Genomic DNA, 20,393 nt, shown 5'->3' with positions numbered 1-20,393 from the left:
TGTATCCAAACACAAATAATTTTTAAGCAAAATCAATTCTATTTTAAATAACAAAACAAGTAAGTAAAATATTTCCTTCAAAAAAAAGTAAGTAAAATATTTTTTATTTTTTTATATTTGCGGGGTGATTCATTGAATTTTTCATTTTTATTTTTACTTTAGTAATTAACTTCCTTATTTTTTTCAATATATATAATTCTTAAGATTTTTTAATTATGCGAGGTAATATCCGAGACTCAATGGATAACGGAGTATTTAAGGGGGGTAAAAAGCCCAACAACAACGAAATCCGGTTAAATATATAAGGCAATTTGCTTTCCTTATTTCCCTCGCGATTTTATATTTCTTCACGAAAAAGGAAGGAACCCTACTGTGAATCTCTCTCTGCGATCTCTTTTCTTCTCGATGGCACCAGGTTAACCAACCACCAATTCTTCAACGCATCCTTTTGTGTTTATAATTAATGAATGCATTTTCTAATTTAGTTGTTGATTAATTGTAGCAGGAACAACTCCATCATCATCATCATCATCTTGGAAACCAGCTAGGGTTCGTGTTAAGACTAAAAAACGAGTCCACGTTAATGGTATATTGTTTTCATTTGATTTGATGTTTGTTTCCAATGAATGAATGCCTTTGCTAATTTCTTGATTGATTGGAATAGGAATTGCAACATCTCGGAAAGTTGCCAGGGTTGAAGGAAGAGGAAGACCTTCTCTCAAATCGATTTCAAACTCTGAGGAAGAGAACGCTTCATTTGAGGTTGATGAAGGAACAGGAGTGCCCTCTCCCAAATCCAGTTCACCTGCCACTAAACCTCAACAACCTCTCACTGATGAGGAGGACGATGTCGACATCACAAGGCTTCCAAACTATATCACTATTGATGAAATATCGGAAAACTTAAAATTAGCATCGCTCAAATTGGTTGATCCCATCGAAGACGAAAAAAGATACCTTGGTATGCAGTGCAATTGTGACTTCAACAACTGCACCTGTCTTAAAGCTTATTATGAATATCTTGACTATGATTCGGATTATGTATTTACACTCTAGACTAGATACATCCTTGCGTGTATTATTTTTCTACAATCGTTGTTCTCATCTTAGATTTCTTTATTCTGCCATTTTTTAAATTTATTTTCAATGTTCACTTGTTATGTATAACTAGAATTATTCTCCTTGTTTAATTACTAGTACCTCTTTTAGGTTTTTTTTCCTTTTAATTTAAAATGGCCGATTCAGTTGAGATTGGATAATAAAGCATTCAAATTAAATGACATTGAAATTCATGAAAATAAGAAGATCCTACTATACTCTACAAAGTTCAATTTTGAGTATATACACCTAGTTTCTAGAGCGGAATGAAGAAGAGTATTTAGATGGGTTGTTTCTGTTATGAGAAAAGGGCCCTTAGAGTGTGGTCGTTGGTGTTTAGATGGCTTGGTATTGGTTTTATTACTCCATCAAACCTTTTTGTACATTTGGAATGTTTTATAGAGGAGGCTCGGTTGAAGAAGCTTAGGTTTTTTCTGTTTAGCTCTTCTGTGGTGTATATTCAGGTAAGGTTTTTTGTGTTATGTTTTCATGTGGAAGTGAGTGTTTGTGCTAGTACAGATGGGTGCTTTTTGTTTTCCTTCTCCTTACGTTTTGCGGAACCTTCTGCGTTTGTGGGGAAGTGTTTTTCGGTGTTCTGTTTTAGCAGGCGCATGCTTCTGTTGTTGTTTTCTTGTTGTAGGTTGGGGCCACCTGTTTTGGCAGCTGTATTTGTTATACGGAGTTTTTCAGGGGCGATACACGTATAGGCGCCACTTTTGTTTTGTTTCCTCATCCAGCCTTTCACGTGTAGACTTGGTCTCTAATAAATGTTCACTGTTTCGAAAGAAAAAAAAAACACAGTTACATATACTATTTAGCCTATTTGCAGATGCAAAACTTAGATTATATGTATGTGCATGTTGAACATGAGGATATTGATTTATAACTAAACCATCACATAAGTATAGAAGAATGTATTATGAGTTTCCTTAGATATACTTTTTCCTTTTTCAAGATGATGTTCAGTGCTTCTACCACTTCATCATTTGTATCGAAAACTGAATTATCAATACATAATACTTTTATTTATCTATACAAATTTTGGCGTCGACTTGAATTTATTTTTGAACGGCAAATAAAATTTCAATTAATCCAATCCAAAATCGGAATTGTGTTCAAAATTACAAACTCCATGAGCCGATAAACAGCCAATGTTCAAATAAAGCATATGACCGATACACCACCCCCACTTGAAACAAAACAACCAGCGAAATTGCCCCAAAGCCAAAAACAAAGCCTAACAAAAGCTAAATACTAACAGAACAAAGCTTTGCAGAAGTCACAAAACCGTAGCACCAAATATAGCAGCCTTAGAATGAATCGCAGCAAGAACAAAATGCCACTCTGCAGTACAAAATCTGCAGACAGAAAAACCACCGTTCATAGCCAAACCCGCCAACACACCACACCACCGTTCAAAATCAAAACTGGCACAACCGTCCATACAGATTTAGAGTGACCAGGACAATAAACCAAGGCAGAAGAACGCAAAAAGAAATGCAGCAGAACACCACTGACTCGAATAACAAAAACTGATGCAGCAGACGGAAGAAACAAACCGCAGGCGAACCAACCAGATTACTCCAGAGCAAAACATAAACGTGGACATAGGCTAGAAGAACAACCAAGCAGCAGCCTCCGCACCTCACAATTCTGAAACAATGCTGAAATCCACATAGAACTACTACCGAGAACTGGTCAAAGAAGCAGCCATTGACATAAACAAACTCAAAACAGATTGCAGCAGACCTCCCAAAGAATTCACCCCCTCGCTACACCCAAAAGCGAGATAAATTAATTGACCATACACCTTTGAGGATCCCACACCCCTTTGTAATACATACATGGAATTGATTCGGATTATGCATTTACTCTCTTGACTAGATACATCCTCGTGTGTATTATTTTTCTAGAATCGTTTGTTGTCTAGTTGTCTTCTTAGATTTCTTTATTATGTCATTTTTTATTTTCTAGAATTATTATTTTCCTTCTTTAATTACTACCTCTTTAGTTTATTGGTTTTCTTTTACTTTAAAATGGACGATTCAGTTGAGATTGGATAATAAAGCATCCAAATTAAATTACATTGAAATTCATAAAAATAGGAAGATCTGCTACAAAGTTAAATTTTGAATATATACCTATTACTGTCACACTGACAAGGTTATTTTTTAACAAATCTTTTATGTTCTTCTGTGCCGTTTAGAGAATCAAATTTCTGTAATAAATTTCCAATAGCTGCTGGGAGAAATGTTACTACAAATTACGTGACAAGGTGATTTCTGAAAATCCAAAATGTGTCTCATGAACATTGGTATTCTTTGTTCCACTGCTATTTCATTCCGGGTTGCTAACCGTTTTCCAAATTCTATCGAATGGCATTAAAACATTTCTTCTGAACGTTGCTGGTCAGTTTAGACGATCACATTTCTATTGAATTTTATTTTTATATTTGCGTAGTAATTCATTGAATTTTTTACTTTTATTTTTACTTTAATACTCGCCTTCCTAAATTTTTTTCAATATATATAACTCTTAAGATTTTTCAACAATGTGATAAAGGGAAGTATTTAAGGGGGTAAAAAGCCCAACAACAACGAAATACGGTAAAATATATAAGGCAATTTACTTTTTATTTCCCTGGCGTTTTTATATTTGTTCAAGTAAAGTAAGGATTCTTCACGAAAAAGGAAGGAACCCTATTGAGAATCTCTCTCTGCGATCTCTTTTCTTCTCGATGGCACCAGGTTAATTAACTCTTATTAAACCCTAACCTAATGCAACCACCAATTCTCCAACGTATCGTTTTATGTTTATAATCAATGAATGCCTTTTCTAATTTAGTTCTTGATTAATTGTAGCAGGAACAAGTCCATCATCATCATCTTGGAAACCAGCTAGGGTTCGAGTTAAGACGAAAAAACGAGTCCACGTTAATGGTATATTGTTTTCATTTGATTTGATATTTGTTTCCAATGAATGAATGCCTTTGCTAATTTCTTGATTGATTGGAATAGGAATTGCAACATCTTGGAAAGTAGCTAGGGTTGAAGGAAGAGGAAGACCGTCTCTCAAATCGATGATTTCAAACTCTGAGGAAGAGAACGCTTCATTTGAGGTTGATGAAGGAACAGGAGTGCCCTCTCCCAAACCCAGTTCATCTGCCACCAAACCTCAACAACCTCCTCCTCCTATCGATTCACCACTCCCTTCTGATCGATCTAAAAGAAAGAAGAGAAAGACAGCTACACGCACCAATCGCCAGTCTCCACCAGGTAACTTTCGCTATTCTTCTCCTCCTCTGGTTTGGATTATTTGAAACCCTAACCTTATTCTATTCATGATTGAGTGTGTTTGTTTGTTTTTAACAGAAAGAAGACTTCGAAAAGCTAAAAAAGAAACGCCACTCCGAGTCCGTAGCAAAGGTATTGTTTTCATTTAATTTAGAAATAATAAACAAATGTTTCTTTGATCAATTCGCCTTTTTCTGATATAATATATTTTTTATTTTTAAATTTTTTATATGTATTTTTTTGATTGGAGCAGGTGCTGGGAAATCTAGGGTTGAAAGCATAAGCAAACTGTTCTCAAGCTCTGACCTCAATATTTTAGTTGGGGGTCAAGGGAGTAATTGGGAACTTTCAAAATCTGCGAGAGGGAAATCCATTTCAGGTAGCAGCAAACCTCAACCTGATGTACTACCCGAGAACATGTCCGGCTCCGACCACAATATTTTAGTTGGGGGTCCAGGGAGTAATTGGGAACTTTCAAGCTTTGAGAGAGGGAAATCCATTTCAGGTAGCTGTAAACCTCAACCTTTGAAGTTTAGCACCAAACCTAAACCTTTAGAGAAGGTTCCGGTTGATGAAGCCTCTCCCAAATCCAGTTCACCTGCCACCGAACCTCAACAACCTCTCACTGATGATGATGATGATGATGATGATGAGGACTTGAGTTACATGAACTCTCATCTCACTTTTGAACAAATGGTGGAAAACTTGAAAAAATTAGATGAACTCATGTTGGCTGAACCCGAATCCGAATCCGACGACAATCTTATGCAGTGCAATTGTGACTTCAACAACTGCACATGTCTTCAATCTTATCGTGAATATCTTGCACATGACTATGCTGAGTTGGATTTTAGGGCAGTCTAGACTAGATACATCCTTGTGTGTATTATTTTCCTACAATCGTTCACTTGTCAATCCGAAGATGACGAAGACAATGGTATGCAGTGCAATTGTGACTTCAACAACTGCACCTATGATGATGAGGATTTTGCATTTCAAGTCTGGTCTAGATACATCCTTGTGTGTATTATTTTCCTACAATCGCTCACTTGTCATCTTAGATTTCTTTATTTTGTCATTTTTTTTATTTTATTTTCAATGTTCACTTGTTATGTATAACTCCAACTCTGTTTAATTCATTAGAATTATTATTCTCCTTCTTTAAATACTAGTACCACTTTAGTTTATAAGATCCTATATACTCCTACAAAGTTCAATTTTGAGTATATACCTAGTTACTTTCTAGAGCTGAATGAAGATGAGTATTTAGATGGGTTGTTTCTGTTATGAGAAAAGGGCCCTTAGAGTGTGGCGTTGGTGTTTAGATGGGTTGGTATTGGTTTTATTACTCCATTGAATCTTTTTGTACATTTGGCACTGGTTTGGGTTATTCTGAAGGCGCGAAATGATCCTATATTCAAGAATAGATCAAGAGATTTTGGTGAGATAGTGGACGAAATAAAGGTAGTGCCTTGGAAGTGCAGTCTCGCCCGGCGAAAAGGGAGTCTGTGTCTTTCTATGAATGGTATTGGGATCCTGGAGAATGTCTCAAGAGACAAAGGTGACTTCGTTGGGTTTTTTCTGTGTGTTTTGATGTTGTTTATGTTGCTGTTCTGTTGTAGCTGCTAATGTTTTTTAATTCAGTTTGTCTGCGGTATTTAGCTATCCTGTGCTGTATTCAGGTGAAGGTTTTTTCTATGTTCTGTTTTCATGTGGCAGCGACTGTTTGTGCTAGTACAGATGGGTGCTTTTTGTTTTCCTTCCCCTTGCGTTTTGCGGAACCTGCTGCTGTTTGTGGGGAAGTGTTTTTCTGTGTTTTGTTTTAGCAGGGGCATGCTTCTGTTGTTGTTTTCTTGTTGTAAGTTGCGGGCCATCTGTTTTGGCAGCTGTCCCTGTTTGTTTCATGGGGTTTTTCAGGTGTGTTACACATATAGGCGGCACTTTTGTTTTGTTTCCTCAGCTAGCCTTTGCGCGTTTTTTGTAGACTTGGTCTCTAATAAATTTTCTCTGTTTCGAAAATAAAAAAACAGTTACATATGCTATTTAGCCTATTTGCAGATGCAAAACTTAGATTATATGTATGTGCATGTTGAACATGAGGATATTGATTTATAACTAAACCATCACATAAGTATAGAAGAATGTATTATGAGTTTCCTTAGATATACTTTTTCCTTTTTCAAGATGATGTTCAGTGCTTCTACCACTTCATCATTTGTATCGAAAACTGAATTATCAATACATAATACTTTAATTTATCTACACAAATTTTAGCGTTGACGGCAAATAAAATTCCAATTAATCCAATCCAAAATCGGAATTGTTTTCAAAATTACAAACTACATGAGCCGATAAACAGCCAATGTTCAAATAAAGCATATGACAGATACACCACCCTCACTTGAAACAGAACAACAATGGAAATTGCCCCAAAGCCAAAAACAAAGCCTAATAATACTAAGCCACAAAAAAGCATCAGAAGCTAAATACTAACGGAACAAAGTTCTGCATAAGTCACAAACCCGTAGCACCAAATATAGCAGCCTTAGAATGCGTTGCAGCAAGAACAAAAAGCCACTCTGCGGTACAAAATCTGCAGATCGAAAAACCACCACTCAAAATCAAAACTGGCACAACAGTCCAAATGGATTTGGAGTGACCAGGACAATAAACCAAGGAAGCAGAACGCAAAAAGAAATGCAGCAGAACACCACTGACTCGAATAATACAAACTGATGCAGCAGACGGAAGAAACAAACTGCAGGCGAACCAACCAGATTACTTCAGAGAAAAACATAAATGTGGACATAGGCTAGAAGAACAACCAAGCAGAAGCCTCCGCGCCTCACAATTCTGAGTCTGGGGAACTTCCTTTGGAGATGACAAAGCTCAAGTATCTAAGAAATATCTCATTGTTTGACAATCAGTTCTCAGGAGGCATACCTCAAAGCTTGAGAATCAACAGCAGCATTGTGAAGTTAGACTGTATGAATAACAAGTTTAGTGGTAACATCCCACCAAATCTTTGCTTTGGAAAGCATTTGTCAGCGCTCAACATAGGAATCAATCAATTTCAAGGTGGCATACCGTCTGATGTGAAACTCTGATGAGGTTGATTTTCAATGAAAATAATTTCATCGAGTCTCTTCCCGATTTTGAAAATGATTTGAACCTGAACTACGTGGACATAAGAAAGAACAATATCAGTGTACCGGTTCCATCAAGTTTGAGAAATTGCACAAATCTCACATACATTAAAATTGCACAATTCTCACCTACATTAATTTGTCAAGGAACAATTTTGGAGGGTTATACCGTCAGAGTTTGGTAAGCTTGTGGGATTCAATTTCCTAAATGGAACACTCCCATCAAGTTTGAGAAGTTGGAGAAACATAACCACGCTGATTTTGAGAGAAAATTACTTCGCTGGAGGTATCCCAGGGTTTTTGGCAGATCTATCGATGGGAACATTGCATAATTTGTTCTTTGGATTGAATATGAGTACTAATGGATTGACAGGTGGCATTCCTTCAGAAATTGGCTGGCTAGGACTGCTGCAAAGTCTAGATATATCCTTGAACAATTTAGCCGGAATTATCGATGCTCTTGGAGGTCTTGTTTCATTAACTGAGGTCAATATTTCTTACAATCTCTTCAGTGGTTCTGTACCATTCGGTCTAATGAGTTTATTGAATTCCTCACCACCATCATTCATGGGTAATCCTCTCCTATGTTTCAGTTGTTTGAATTGCATTAAAACTAGTTATGTAAATCCATATGTCTACAAATCAACCGATCATAAAGTTATCGGTAATGTGCAAATTGTGATGATAGAACTTGGATCCTGAATATTGATTTTTGATGTGCAAATTGTGATGATAGAAATGAATTGAAAAGGGCCTTTTATCTTAAGCAAATGTATTTGAATAAAAAGAGGAGGTGGACCAAGTAATTTAGATGTAAGGACTGTATGGGAAAATGATCAGATTCACCTTAATGAGCTAGTGTTGGAGGCTACATAGAACCTAAGTGATTGGTATATTATTGGCATAGGAGCACATGGTATTGTGTACAAAGCCACAATTTGTCAACAGGTTTGTGCTGTAAAGAAGGTTGAATTTGGATGGAGCAAGTAAAAGTGGTGAAGTATCATGCTCAACGAAATTGAAGTCCTTAGGGGTCTTATGCATCGAAATTTGATCAAATATTGGAGCTACTGGATTAGAAAGGACTATGGTTTAGTCATATATAAATTCATCGAAAATGGAAGCCTTTATGAAATTTTGCATGAAATGAAACCCCCTCCAGCCTTAGCGTGGAATGTTCGGTTTAATATAGCTGTTGGAATTGCTCAAGAACTAGCTTATCTGCATTACGATTGTATTCCACCAATGGTGCAGCGAGACGTCAAACCAAAGAACATACTTGTTGATGACAATTTGGAGCTTGTTGTAGCTGATTTTGGCACTGCCTTATGCATGAATTTGTTTCAGGATTCTTATAGTTATTCTGAAACCAGGAAATTTCTTTCATCGTGCGTTGTTGGTACCCCTGGCTATATTGCTCCAGGTAATTTATCATTCATTCACAATTAATGTTGATTCTCACACCCCTTTCATATCCTATAATAATTTGATTTCTAGGATGCGATGACGCGTTTATTCTCCAACACAGTTTGGAGGTAGAGTTGTGCAAGATAGTATTCTCTAACATGTTTGCAATGTCGGAAAATGCATATAATGTAGTACCGGGAAGAAAGTCTGACGTATATAGCTACGGAGTTGTTTTGCTTGAGCTAATAACCAGAAAGAAAATATTACCTCCCTCTTTGAATAATGTTGCGCAAGAGATGCACATAGTGACCTGAGCTAGATTTGTATTTCTGGAAACAGGTAAAATTGAGAAGATTGTCGATCCATTCATTGCAAGCGCATTTCCCAATTCAGTAGTACTAGCCAAGCAAGTCAATGCAGTGCTTTCATTGGCATTACAATGCATAGAGAAGGATCCACGAAGGAGGCCGACCATGAAATATGTTATTAACTTTTATAATAAGAACCTGTTTAAGATGAGGTTTGATGAGGTTCAATATGGTGATGGACTTTCAATTAAACTGATGGAAAATGGTAAGTTTAGATCTGAAAAGGTTGTTGGCGTAGCGAATCTAGCTGTTCGAAAAATAACCTATGCTTGGCCTAGTTTGATCTTCCTCCCCTCTGTCACTGGTCCAATACTTACCAAACCTTTCAACTGGTTTTTGCTATCATGAACTTGATGAGGATTATGCATTTACACTCTAGATACATCCTTGTGTATTATTTTTCTAGAATCGTTGTTGTCTAGTTGTTATCTTAGATTTCTTTATTATGTCATTTTTTATTTTCAATGTTCACTTGTTATGTACAACTTTAATTAATGATAATTATTATACTCCTTTTTTAATTACTACCTCTTTAGCTTATCATTTTTCTTTTAATTTAAAATGGACAAGTCAGTTGAGATTGGATAATAAAGCATCCAAATTACATTGAAATTCATGAAAATAAGAAGATCCTACTATACTTCTACAAAGTTCAATATGATTTGTTTGTCATGCTTTATAAAAGGAACAAATTAGAGTTCCAACTATTTTCAAGTAATTTGAAATGACTTGTTCATGATAAATAAATTGATAATTGTTGCATTATATCTATTGATTTCATGATGCAAATATAATTTAACAGGAGGGTGACTTTGTTCTATTTCCTTATTCTTTGACCTTATGTTTTTTGCACTCTAACTGTTGATTGATATATTCTATTTGAATGATTAGGTTGTTCACAATCGATTTTGTGCAATGGTAGAGAGGTTATCTGCTCAAATACCTTTAAAGTTTGCTGATGTGCTCTGGCATTTTTTTCCTATTCTAGTTTTCTTCATTTTTCTACAGGTCCGACAGTGAGCTATTAGGCTCAAACAATCAATGCCTTTTCAAAACAGTTGGGATGTTTGCAGAGGTTAATTTTTCATCATGAATTTGCTTCTTTGTAAACATGAATATTTCAAAAGTTTATGGGGAAAAGTGGTGCCTTATCTGTGAGTTTGGAAGTTTCATTTTGAAGTCGAAAGACACACAATCTTCCTTTGAAGTCGAAAAACACACAATCTTCCCTTTCACCTATATGTATACTCTCTCAACTTCAGAATATTGGAAGCCAACTTGGTAATTGAAAGAGAATAATTTTGTAAGACGCGCATGATTCTCAAACTCTTGCATAAGAAAAATACATTGGATAATTCCAGACTTATCTTCCCTCTTTCTCATAAGGTACTTGAGTTCTGCATGATCGGTGTACACAATCATGTTCAAGCCAATGAGATATGGTGCAACAAGGTATGAAGGGTATGGTCCAAACATCAATTCCCAACTTCCGCAAGCATTGTGCATAATTTATATGTGCCGTAGATTTAAATATTTGTTTGTCTTGAATGTTTGGTTTTAGGAAAATTAAGTATGTTCATTTGATTAGTCATGTAAGACTTTGTTTGGATAGTTTGAATAAAAATTGCTTTTGAATGTGTAATTACCAAAAAGGATTTTAATTGTATTTAAAGTTCGATTTTAATTTTTCTTTTAGAGAATTTTTTAAATTTATGTTATTTAATTCAACTGCACGCACCTTCAATTTTTTTTTAATTGCGTACATATTTTTTAAGAAGAATTCAATTGTGTACATATTATTATTTTTGACGGAAACAATCCATATTATACTAGAGTATTTTTGGCAAATTATATTATAAACTTAAAATTTGATATAATATTTAATAGAAAATAATTTTTTTTGGATCATGAGTTAAAAAAATATAAGTATGGTTCCGAGTAAAACAAAAACAGTTGGCCATAATAATAACATAAAAATAATTAATGTTATAGTTCCGTAAGAAAAATAAAATTAAGCATGCTTCACATATAATAAGGACAATATAGACAATAAAGACATAGTATAAAATATCTGCCCAACAATGTAGTAGAATTGATTCTTCTAATCCCAGAAGTTAGGAATACAAGCTTGCTAAATCAATTCCAAGCCTTAGAATCAATTATATTTTGTTAAAGCCAAACATATTTTTTATGGACAAATCACGTTTTTATATCTCAAACATACGTTATAGAGGTTGCAACGTGCAACCAAACAGGTACTAAGTAAGATATTTATAACTTTTTTTATATTTGCGTAGTAATTCATTGAATTTTTCACTTTTATTTTTACCTTAAAATACTTGCCTTCCTAAAAAAATTTCAATATATATATAACTCTTGAGATTTTTCAATAACGTGATAAAGGAAGTATTTAAAGGGGTAAAAATCCCAACAACAACGAAATCCGGTTAAATATATACTTTCCTTATTTCCCTCGCGTTTTTTTATACTTCTTCAAGCAAGGTTTCTTCACGTTAAAGGAAGGAACCCTAACCCTAAGAATCTCTGCGATCTCTTTTCTTCTCGATGTCACCAGGTTAATTAACTCTTCTTTTGAAACCCTAACCTAATGCAACCACCAATTCTCCAACTCATCGTTTTATGTTTATAATCAATGAATGCATTTTCTCATTTAGTTCTTGATTAATTGTAGCAGGAACAACTCCATCATCATCATCATCATCATCTTTGAAAGCAGCTAGGGTTCGGGTTAAGACTAAAAAACGAGTCCACGTTAATGGTATTGTATTCATATTTGATGTTTGTTTCCAATGAATGACTGCCTTTGCTAATATCTTGATTGATTGGAATAGGAATTGCAACATCTCGGAAAGTTGCCAGGGTTGAAGGAAGAGGAAGACCTTCTCTCAAATTGATTTCAAACTCTGAGGAAGAGAACGCTTCATTTGAGGTTGATGATCCAAAATCCAGTTCACCTGCCACCAAACCTCAACAACCTATCGATTCACCACTCCCTTCTGATCGATCTAAAAGAAAGAAGAGAAAGACATCTACACGCACCAATCACCACTCTCCACCAGGTAACTTTCGCTTTTCTTCTTCTCCTCTGGTTTGGAATATTTGAAACCCTAACCTAATTCTATTCTTGATTGAGTGTGTTTGTTTGTTTTTAACAGAAAGAAGACTTCGAAAAGCTAAAAAAGAAATGCCACTCCGAGTCCGTAGCAAAGGTATTGTTTTCATTTGATTTAGAAATAATAAATAAATGTTTCTTTGATCAATTCACCTTTTTCAATTATAATATATTTTTTATTTTTAAATTTTTTATATGTATTTTTTTTATTGGAGCAGGTGCTGGGAAATCTAGGGTTGAAACCATAAGCAAACTGTTCGCAAGCTCTGACCACAATATTTTAGTTGGGGGTCAAGGGAGTAATTGGGAACTTTCAAGCTTTCAGAGAGGGAAATCCATTTCAGATAGCAGCAAACCTCAACCTTTGAAGTTTTCTGACCAGCAGAACGTTATAGCTGGTGGTCAACGGAGTAATGACAGAGGGGGAAAATCCATTTTAGGTAGCAGCAAACCTCAACCTTTAGAGAACATTTGGATTGATGAAGCCTCTCCCAAATCCAGTTCACCTGTCACTGAACCTCAACAACCTCTCAATGATGAGGAGGACTTGAGTTACACTAACTCTCATCTCACTTTTGAACAAATAGCGGAAAACGCAAAAAAATTACATGAACGCATGTTGGCTGAATCCGAATCTGAATCCGATGACAATGGTATGCAGTGCAATTGTGACTTCAACAACTGCACATGTCTTAAATCTTATTATGAATATCTTGCACATGACTTTGAAGAGTTGGATTTTAGGGCAGTCTAGACTAGATACACCCTTGTGTGTATTATTTTCCTACTATCGTCCACTTGTCATCTTAGATTTCTTTATTCTGTCCTTTTTTTATTTTTTTTATTTTCAATGTTCACTTGTTATGTATAACTCCAACTCTGTTTAATTAATTAGAATTATTATTCTCCTCCTTTAATTACTAGTACTACTTTAGTTTATTTATTTATTTTTTTCTTTTAATTTAGAATGGCCGATTCAGTTGAGATTTTTTTTTTTTATTTTTTATTTTCGCTTTAAAAGACATTCGCAAGTCAAAGTCATGGGTTTAACGTCAATCGTATGATTTTAGTCTAGCGGTACAGATCACATGACAGCAGCATTCAAATTAGAGTTGAATGAAGAAGAGTATTTAGATGGGTTGTTTCTGTTCTGAGAAAGGGCCCTTAGAGTGCGGTCGTTGGTGTTTAGATGGCTTGGTATTGGTTTTATTACTCCATCAAACCTTTTTGTACATTTTGAGTTTTATAGGGGCGTCTCGGTTGAAAAAGCTTAGAAGGAGTTATTGGTTAATTTGGCACTGGTTTGGGTTATTCTGAAGGCTCGAAATGATCATATATTCAAGAATAGGCCAAGAGATTATGGTGAGATAGTGGTACAAGGGAGAGGCTTCATCAAAGGTGACTTCGTTGTTGTCGGGGGTGGAGGGTTTCTGTGTGTTTTGATGTTGTTTATGTTGTTGTTCTGTTGTAGCTGCTATTGTTTTTTAATTCAGTTTGTCTGCGGTATTTAGCTATTCTGTGGTGTATTCAGGTGAAGGTTTTTTCTGTGTTCTGTTTTCATGTGGCAGCGACTGTTTGTGCTAGTACAGATGGGTGCGTTTTGTTTCCTTCCCCTTGCGTTTTGCGGAACCTGCTGCTGTTTGTGGGGAAGTGTTTTCAGGTTTTTCCGTGTTCTGTTTTAGCAGGGGCATGCTTCTGTTGTTGTTTTCTTGTCGTAGGTTGGGGCCATTTTTTTTGCAGCTGTCTGTGTTTATTTTACGGGGTTTATCAGGGGTACTACGCATATAGGTAGCGCTTTTGTTTTGTTTCCTCAGCTAGCCTTTGCGTGTCTTGTGTAGACTTGGCCTCTAATAAATTTTCGCTGTTTCGAGAAAAAAAACAGTTACATATACTATTTAGCGTATTTGCAGATGCAAAACTTAGATTATATGTATGTGCATGTTGAACATGAGGATATTGATTTATAACTAAACCATCACATAAGTATAGAAGAATGTATTATGAGTTTCCTTAGATATACTTTTTCCTTTCTCAAGATGATGTTCAGTAGTGCTTGCATAAGCAAGCCCTTCTACCACTTCATCATTTGTATAATACCTTTTTTTATCTATACAAATTTTGGCGTTAACTTTAATTTATTTTTGAACGGAAAATAAAATTTCAATTAATCTGATCCAAGTACAAGACAAACCGGAATTGTGTTCAAAATTACAAACTGCATGAGCCGATAAACAGCCAATGTTCAAATAAAGCATATGACAGATACATCACCCTCACTTGAAACAGAACAACAATGGAAATTGCCCCAAAGCCAAAAACAAAGCCTAATAATACTAAGCCACAAAAAAAGCATCAGAAGCTAAATACTAACGGAACAAAGTTCTGCATAAGTCACAAACCCGTAGCACCAAATATAGCAGCCTTAGAATGCGTTGCAGCAAGAACAAAAAGCCACTCTGCGGTACAAAATCTGCAGATCGAAAAACCACCACTCAAAATCAAAACTGGCACAACAGTCCAAATGGATTTGGAGTGACCAGGACAATAAACCAAGGAAGCAGAACGCAAAAAGAAATGCAGCAGAACACCACTGACTCGAATAATACAAACTGATGCAGCAGACGGAAGAAACAACTGCAGGCGAACCAACCAGATTACTCACAAGAAAACATAAATGTGGACATAGGCTAGAAGAACAACCAAGCAGCAGCCTCCGCACCTCACAATTCTGAAACAAATATATCTATATTTGTGACTAATTAGGATTACTGTCATTAAGACTAGTCATTCTTTGAGATAATCATTCAAACACTCAATTGATATATTTTTTTTTTATTTTTAACATATCTCAATTGATCATTTTAATTCTAGCCAATCGATAAGGTTAAAAGATCATTTGAATAGGCTAATGAAATAATCAATTAGGTTTTAGTGAATACCGATGATTGGTCGTTTCATTCAAATGATAAAAACAATTGTTTTAAAGACAATTGTTTCATATGAACCAAAACCCTCCAGTTTTCCTTTTGATATTGATAATTTACTCACTTCAAATTTTTTAAAAAATTTTACACCTCCAAATTCGTCAATTCAAATGCGTAAAATTCTCACATCATATTTTTATACATCTTTAGTTTAACCAATCCATATATAAAATATGCTCACGTCAAATTTTTCATAGTTTTTACATATTTGGATTGACAAAATTTTAAAGTGTAAAATGTTTACTTCATAATTTTTAATTTTCATGATTTTAACATATCCTAATCAGGGATGAATTTAAGGGAGAGCAACCAGGGGTTGAGGCCCCTCCCTCCCCTCCACACATTATTTAATGTATGTTTGATTTAATAAAGAAAACAAAATTGATTATAAAGGTGTAGAATTGATTTTGACATGTTTAGATATTTTTTAGTATAATTAATTTTGTCTTCAGAATTGATTATATATACTTGAAGCTATATGTGTATGCTTTTTTTTTTTTTTTTTTTGTGGTGACCGGGGTTTAAACCCCGAACTTTGCATATATTATGCATTGTCCATACCAACTGAGCTAAGCTCACGAGAACCTATATGTGTATGTTTGGTTCCACTTCTAGAGGGACCATAATTGATTATGCCTCTAAAATTGATTTTATTTTAAGTTAGGATTTGTAACTTTTGATTCTAGAATTGATTTTCACACACAAATCTATAGTTCAACTCACTTTTACATAAATGTATTCAAACACAAATCATTTTTAGTGAAAATCACTTTTAACCAAAGTCGGTTCTATTTTAAGTAACGAAACGAGTAAAGTGTTTGGTTTTGCGGCGACAATAATTGAGTTTTGTAGAATTGATTTTAAAAAAATTGATTTTGATGAAAAGTGAGTTGAATGTAAATTGATTTATGTTTAGATGCATTTATGTAAAATTGATTACACACAATTTTTTTTTTTAATTGCGTACATATTTTTTTAGAAGAATTCAATTGTGTACATATTATTATTTTTGACGGAAACAATCCATATTACTAGAGTTTTTTTGGCAAATTATATTATAAACTTAAAATTTGATATAATATTTAATAGAAAATAATATATTTTGGATCATGAGTTAAAAAAATATAAGCATTTTCCGTGTAAAACAAAAACAGTTGGCCGTAATAATAACATAAAAATAATTAATGTTATAGTTCCTTAAGAAAAATAAAATTAAGCATGCTTCACATATAATAAGGACAATATAGACAATAAAGACATAGTATAAAATATCTTTTTTTTGAAGAAATCAAAATGGGATATATTAACAACGGCGGTGCTAACTCGTTAGTACAAGGTGTACTAAGAGAAACACCCCGGAAAACAAAGTGTCATACAAAGAATTTACATGAAAAAATCAGTCAATACCCAAGCATAGAAGAGGGTCCGACCACCATCTTTGGGAACCATACACAAAAGAGATATTATTAGCTTTTAGCCACCAAAGCGAGTGTGATTTTGCTTTTTCTAATAGCTGAATAACAGATGTTTCAACGTTGTTAAATAACCTGTTGTTTCGTTCAGTCCAAACCAGCCAAATGCAAAGAAGCCAAAGCAATTGAAGAAATGACTTACGCGCTCTTGAGTGACCTGTGGAATGTATAAATTTGTAAAAATGATCATGTATGTTTTGAGGATCAGCTCCTGACACACCAATCCAGGTCCTAATATGCTGCCATAAAGAGCCAAAAACCTCACAGCGCAAAAACAAATGAGAAGCCGTCTCTTCGAAACCGCACCCCACTACACACGTAGTAGCCGCATCCTGCAGAGAGCCACGCCTTTGCAAATTGATTTTAGTGGGTAACCTATCCTTCAACAAACACCAAGCCACGATGGAAACCTTCAAAGGAACCTGTTTGTGCCATACTAATTCGTCCGTTGCAACAGGAGTAGAAAAGACCGAATATGTCAAAATCTGATACGCACCTTTCACTGTATAACCGCCTTGAATATCCGGATCCCACTGCCACCTGTCAGAAACATTATTTTACACAATAACAGTATCAAGTAAAACCCTACACTCTTCTACCAACTTGTCCTCCCACGCCCACAAACGTCTCCGCCAACTCCAAGCATCACCACCTACCTCCCAACCAAGAGAAAACATTTCCGGCACCGTGATCAGCTTATCCGTCGCTAAATCGAATAAGCGAGCAAACCTACTACGCAAAGGAATATCACCTACCCACCTATCATACCAAAATAATGTATTGGAACCATCCCCCACCACCCTCGACACCCTCTCAGCAAACCAGCCCCCTTCTACATCACCCACACTATCCCTAATCTTCGCTACCTCCCTCCACCAATGAGAAACACTCCGGCCCCCAACCTCCCACCCTCCTCACCATATCTCGCCACTAAAACCCTATACCAAAACCCACCTCTATCCACCAACAACCTCCAACACCATTTACCCAACAGGGCTAAATTAAATTTCCCCAACTGCCTCACACCCAAACCTCCTAACTCCTTTTGTAAACAAATAGAGCTCCAAGCAATCCAGGCAATTTTCCTGTTATCCTCACTCCCTCCCCAAAAAAGTTTAATAAAAATAGATTCAATGATAGAGATTATACCTGACGGAGCTTTGAAAAAGGAAAGAACATAGACAGGAAGCGAAGTCAGGACAGACTTGAGCAAAATTAAACGACCCCCAAATGATAGAAAACGACTTTGCCACCCCGACAATCTAGACTTAATGGTAGACACCAACGGATCCCAAAACGCCAACTTCCGAGGATCACCTCCAATTGAGAGGCCAAGATACAAAAACGGAATTTTACCCACTTTACAATTTAACACAGATGCCGCCTCATTTAACCACGAATCCTCAATATTAACTCCAACCAGTAAACTCTTATCAAAGTTCACCCTTAAGCCAGACATATCCGCAAACAAAGTCAACACCGCCCGTAAAGCTCGGACATTAGCCCAACTTTTTTCCCCTAAAAGCAAAGTGTCATCCGCAAACTGTAAGTGAGATACACTCACCGAATTATATGTCCCAACGCCATACCCTTTAAATAAATTATTAGCTACCGCTGCCTTCATCATAACGTTCAACCCTTCAGCTGCTAACAAAAAAAGAAAAGGGGAAAGCGGATCTCCTTGACGCAGTCCCCGTTGTAATGGAAACTCGTCAGTTGGACTTCCATTAACTAGAATCGAAGCCGTTGCGGTGCTAACACATTCTTTATTCCATTTTCTCCACAACACCGAGAACGCCATTTTATGCATAACCGCGTCCAAGTACCCCCAATCCACCGAATCATAAGCTTTTTCAAAATCAACTTTAAAAAGCATTAACTCCTTTTTTGACTTTTTTGCCTCATCAACCACCTCATTTGCAATAAGTATACCATCAAGAATCTGCCTATCTTTCACAAAGGCCGTATGAGTTTCTGAAATTACTCGACCAATAACCATTCTCAACCTGTTAGCTAACACTTTGGACAAAATTTTATACAAAGATCCAACCAAAGAAATTGGCCTATAATCATTTAAGCTCTGGGGACTGTCAATCTTCGGGATAAGAGCGATGAAAGTATTATTTATACCTCTTGATAATTTGCCGTTGCGATGAAAATCAGATACAAAACGCATAACGTCAGCTTTTAACATTTCCCAAAAATCCTTAATGAAACCAAGATTCACTCCATCCGGACCTGGACTTTTGTAACTGTCACAATCCCAAATTGCCGCTTTTACTTCAGCTTCCGAAAAAGGTTTTATCAAACCACTCCCTTCGACATAAGATAAATTTTTGAAAATTAAATTACCAACCCCCAGTCTAGACACATTAGAAGCCGCAAAATGATGTTTAAAATGAGAAAAAATTGCACTTCGAATGGGCTGCACACCATCAACAATGTTACCGTCCACTAATAAAGAAACGATAGCATTCCGCCTTCTACGACTAGCAAGAACCGAGTGGAAATACTTCGAATTTGCATCACCCTCCCTCAACCAATGAAGCCGTGACTGCATAGTATAAAATATCTGCCCAACAATGTAGTAGAATTGATTCTACTAATCCCATAAGTTAGGAATACAAGCTTGCTAAGAATCAATTATATTTTGTTGAAGCCAAACATATTTTTTATGGACAAATCACGTTTTTATATCTCAAACATTATATGTTACAGAGGTTGCAACTAGGGGTGGGAATGAGCCGGGCCGAGCTTTGCTTAAATAGGCTAGGCCTAGTTGAAAAAACTAAGGCCTAAGCCTTGGCCTTTTACCTGTCAAAGGCTTTATTTTAAGCTTGACCTGGCCTTTTTAAAAACCTGGCCTGGCCTATTACCCTGTTTAAAAGCCTAGTTTGTGTTACAAATTTCAAACAGAGTCTGTTCATCAATTTTTTTTCCTTTCAATTTGTGCAACATACTTAATATAGAGATAAAACATTAATTAGATACAGATTAAACTAATGAAACACAATTGTAAAATTTATAGATGGATAAAAACTCAAGAATAATCATGTCTGATATCAGCAAAGATTTCAATTTCAAACTTAATCTAATAGCTATATTGACCTTAGGCATATTAGTAGCAAGCCTTAATAGTTCACACAAATATATATAAATATATCAATAGCAATGTCATACAAAATAATAATTGTGGTATGAGAATTTGAAGGATCAGTAATTCTTTTTGATATATATATATATATATATATATATATATATATATATATATATATGGGTTAGGATCAAATGGCACCAAGGTGTCAAACTAAATATGACACCAAATCTTATCCATTCAATTTGTTTAATCCAAAGGCTTAAAACAATCACTAGAACAAGTAAAGTGATCAAATATTTCTTGATTTGTCTTGCTATATCTTTCCTTTAATAGTTTATTTTGCACTCAAGTTTGAATTTATTTTCTTATGTATGCCCTTCATTTCAATTTCAAAA

General features: G+C 35.4%; 3 protein-coding genes and 1 pseudogene across 3 annotated transcripts; all 4 read left to right on the top strand.

Moving 5' to 3' along the window:
- The first annotated feature begins 378 nt into the window (after window positions 1-378).
- On the top strand, window positions 379-5,557 carry LOC146922884 (uncharacterized). The gene is made up of 5 exons (XM_085715671.1): window positions 379-415; window positions 506-586; window positions 4,116-4,373; window positions 4,470-4,523; window positions 4,645-5,557. Exons 1-5 carry the CDS (start codon window positions 406-408, stop codon window positions 5,253-5,255), a joined length of 1,014 nt encoding a protein of 337 aa, XP_085571797.1. The 5' UTR covers window positions 379-405; the 3' UTR covers window positions 5,256-5,557.
- LOC146922883 (uncharacterized) lies at window positions 5,314-8,239 on the top strand (annotated as a pseudogene).
- Window positions 8,240-8,683: 444 nt separating this feature from the next.
- Window positions 8,684-9,660, top strand: LOC146922882 (receptor-like protein kinase). Its single transcript, XM_085711627.1, has 2 exons — window positions 8,684-8,960; window positions 9,284-9,660. The coding sequence occupies exons 1-2, from the start codon at window positions 8,684-8,686 to the stop codon at window positions 9,658-9,660; spliced, it is 654 nt and encodes a 217-aa protein (XP_085567753.1).
- Window positions 9,661-11,823: 2,163 nt separating this feature from the next.
- LOC146922881 (uncharacterized) lies at window positions 11,824-13,362 on the top strand. The gene is made up of 5 exons (XM_085715673.1): window positions 11,824-11,887; window positions 12,008-12,091; window positions 12,165-12,392; window positions 12,489-12,542; window positions 12,664-13,362. Exons 1-5 carry the CDS (start codon window positions 11,878-11,880, stop codon window positions 13,197-13,199), a joined length of 912 nt encoding a protein of 303 aa, XP_085571799.1. The 5' UTR covers window positions 11,824-11,877; the 3' UTR covers window positions 13,200-13,362.
- The last annotated feature ends 7,031 nt before the right edge of the window (window positions 13,363-20,393 follow it).

The sequence above is a fragment of the Medicago sativa genome, chromosome 5 (genome assembly GCF_051527215.1).
Source record: "Medicago sativa cultivar Bolivia chromosome 5, Bolivia_mono, whole genome shotgun sequence".
Taxonomy (NCBI): Eukaryota; Viridiplantae; Streptophyta; class Magnoliopsida; order Fabales; family Fabaceae; genus Medicago; species Medicago sativa.
The sequence above is the reverse complement of the archived record's forward strand: the minus strand, read 5'-3'. Positions and strand labels throughout refer to the sequence as shown.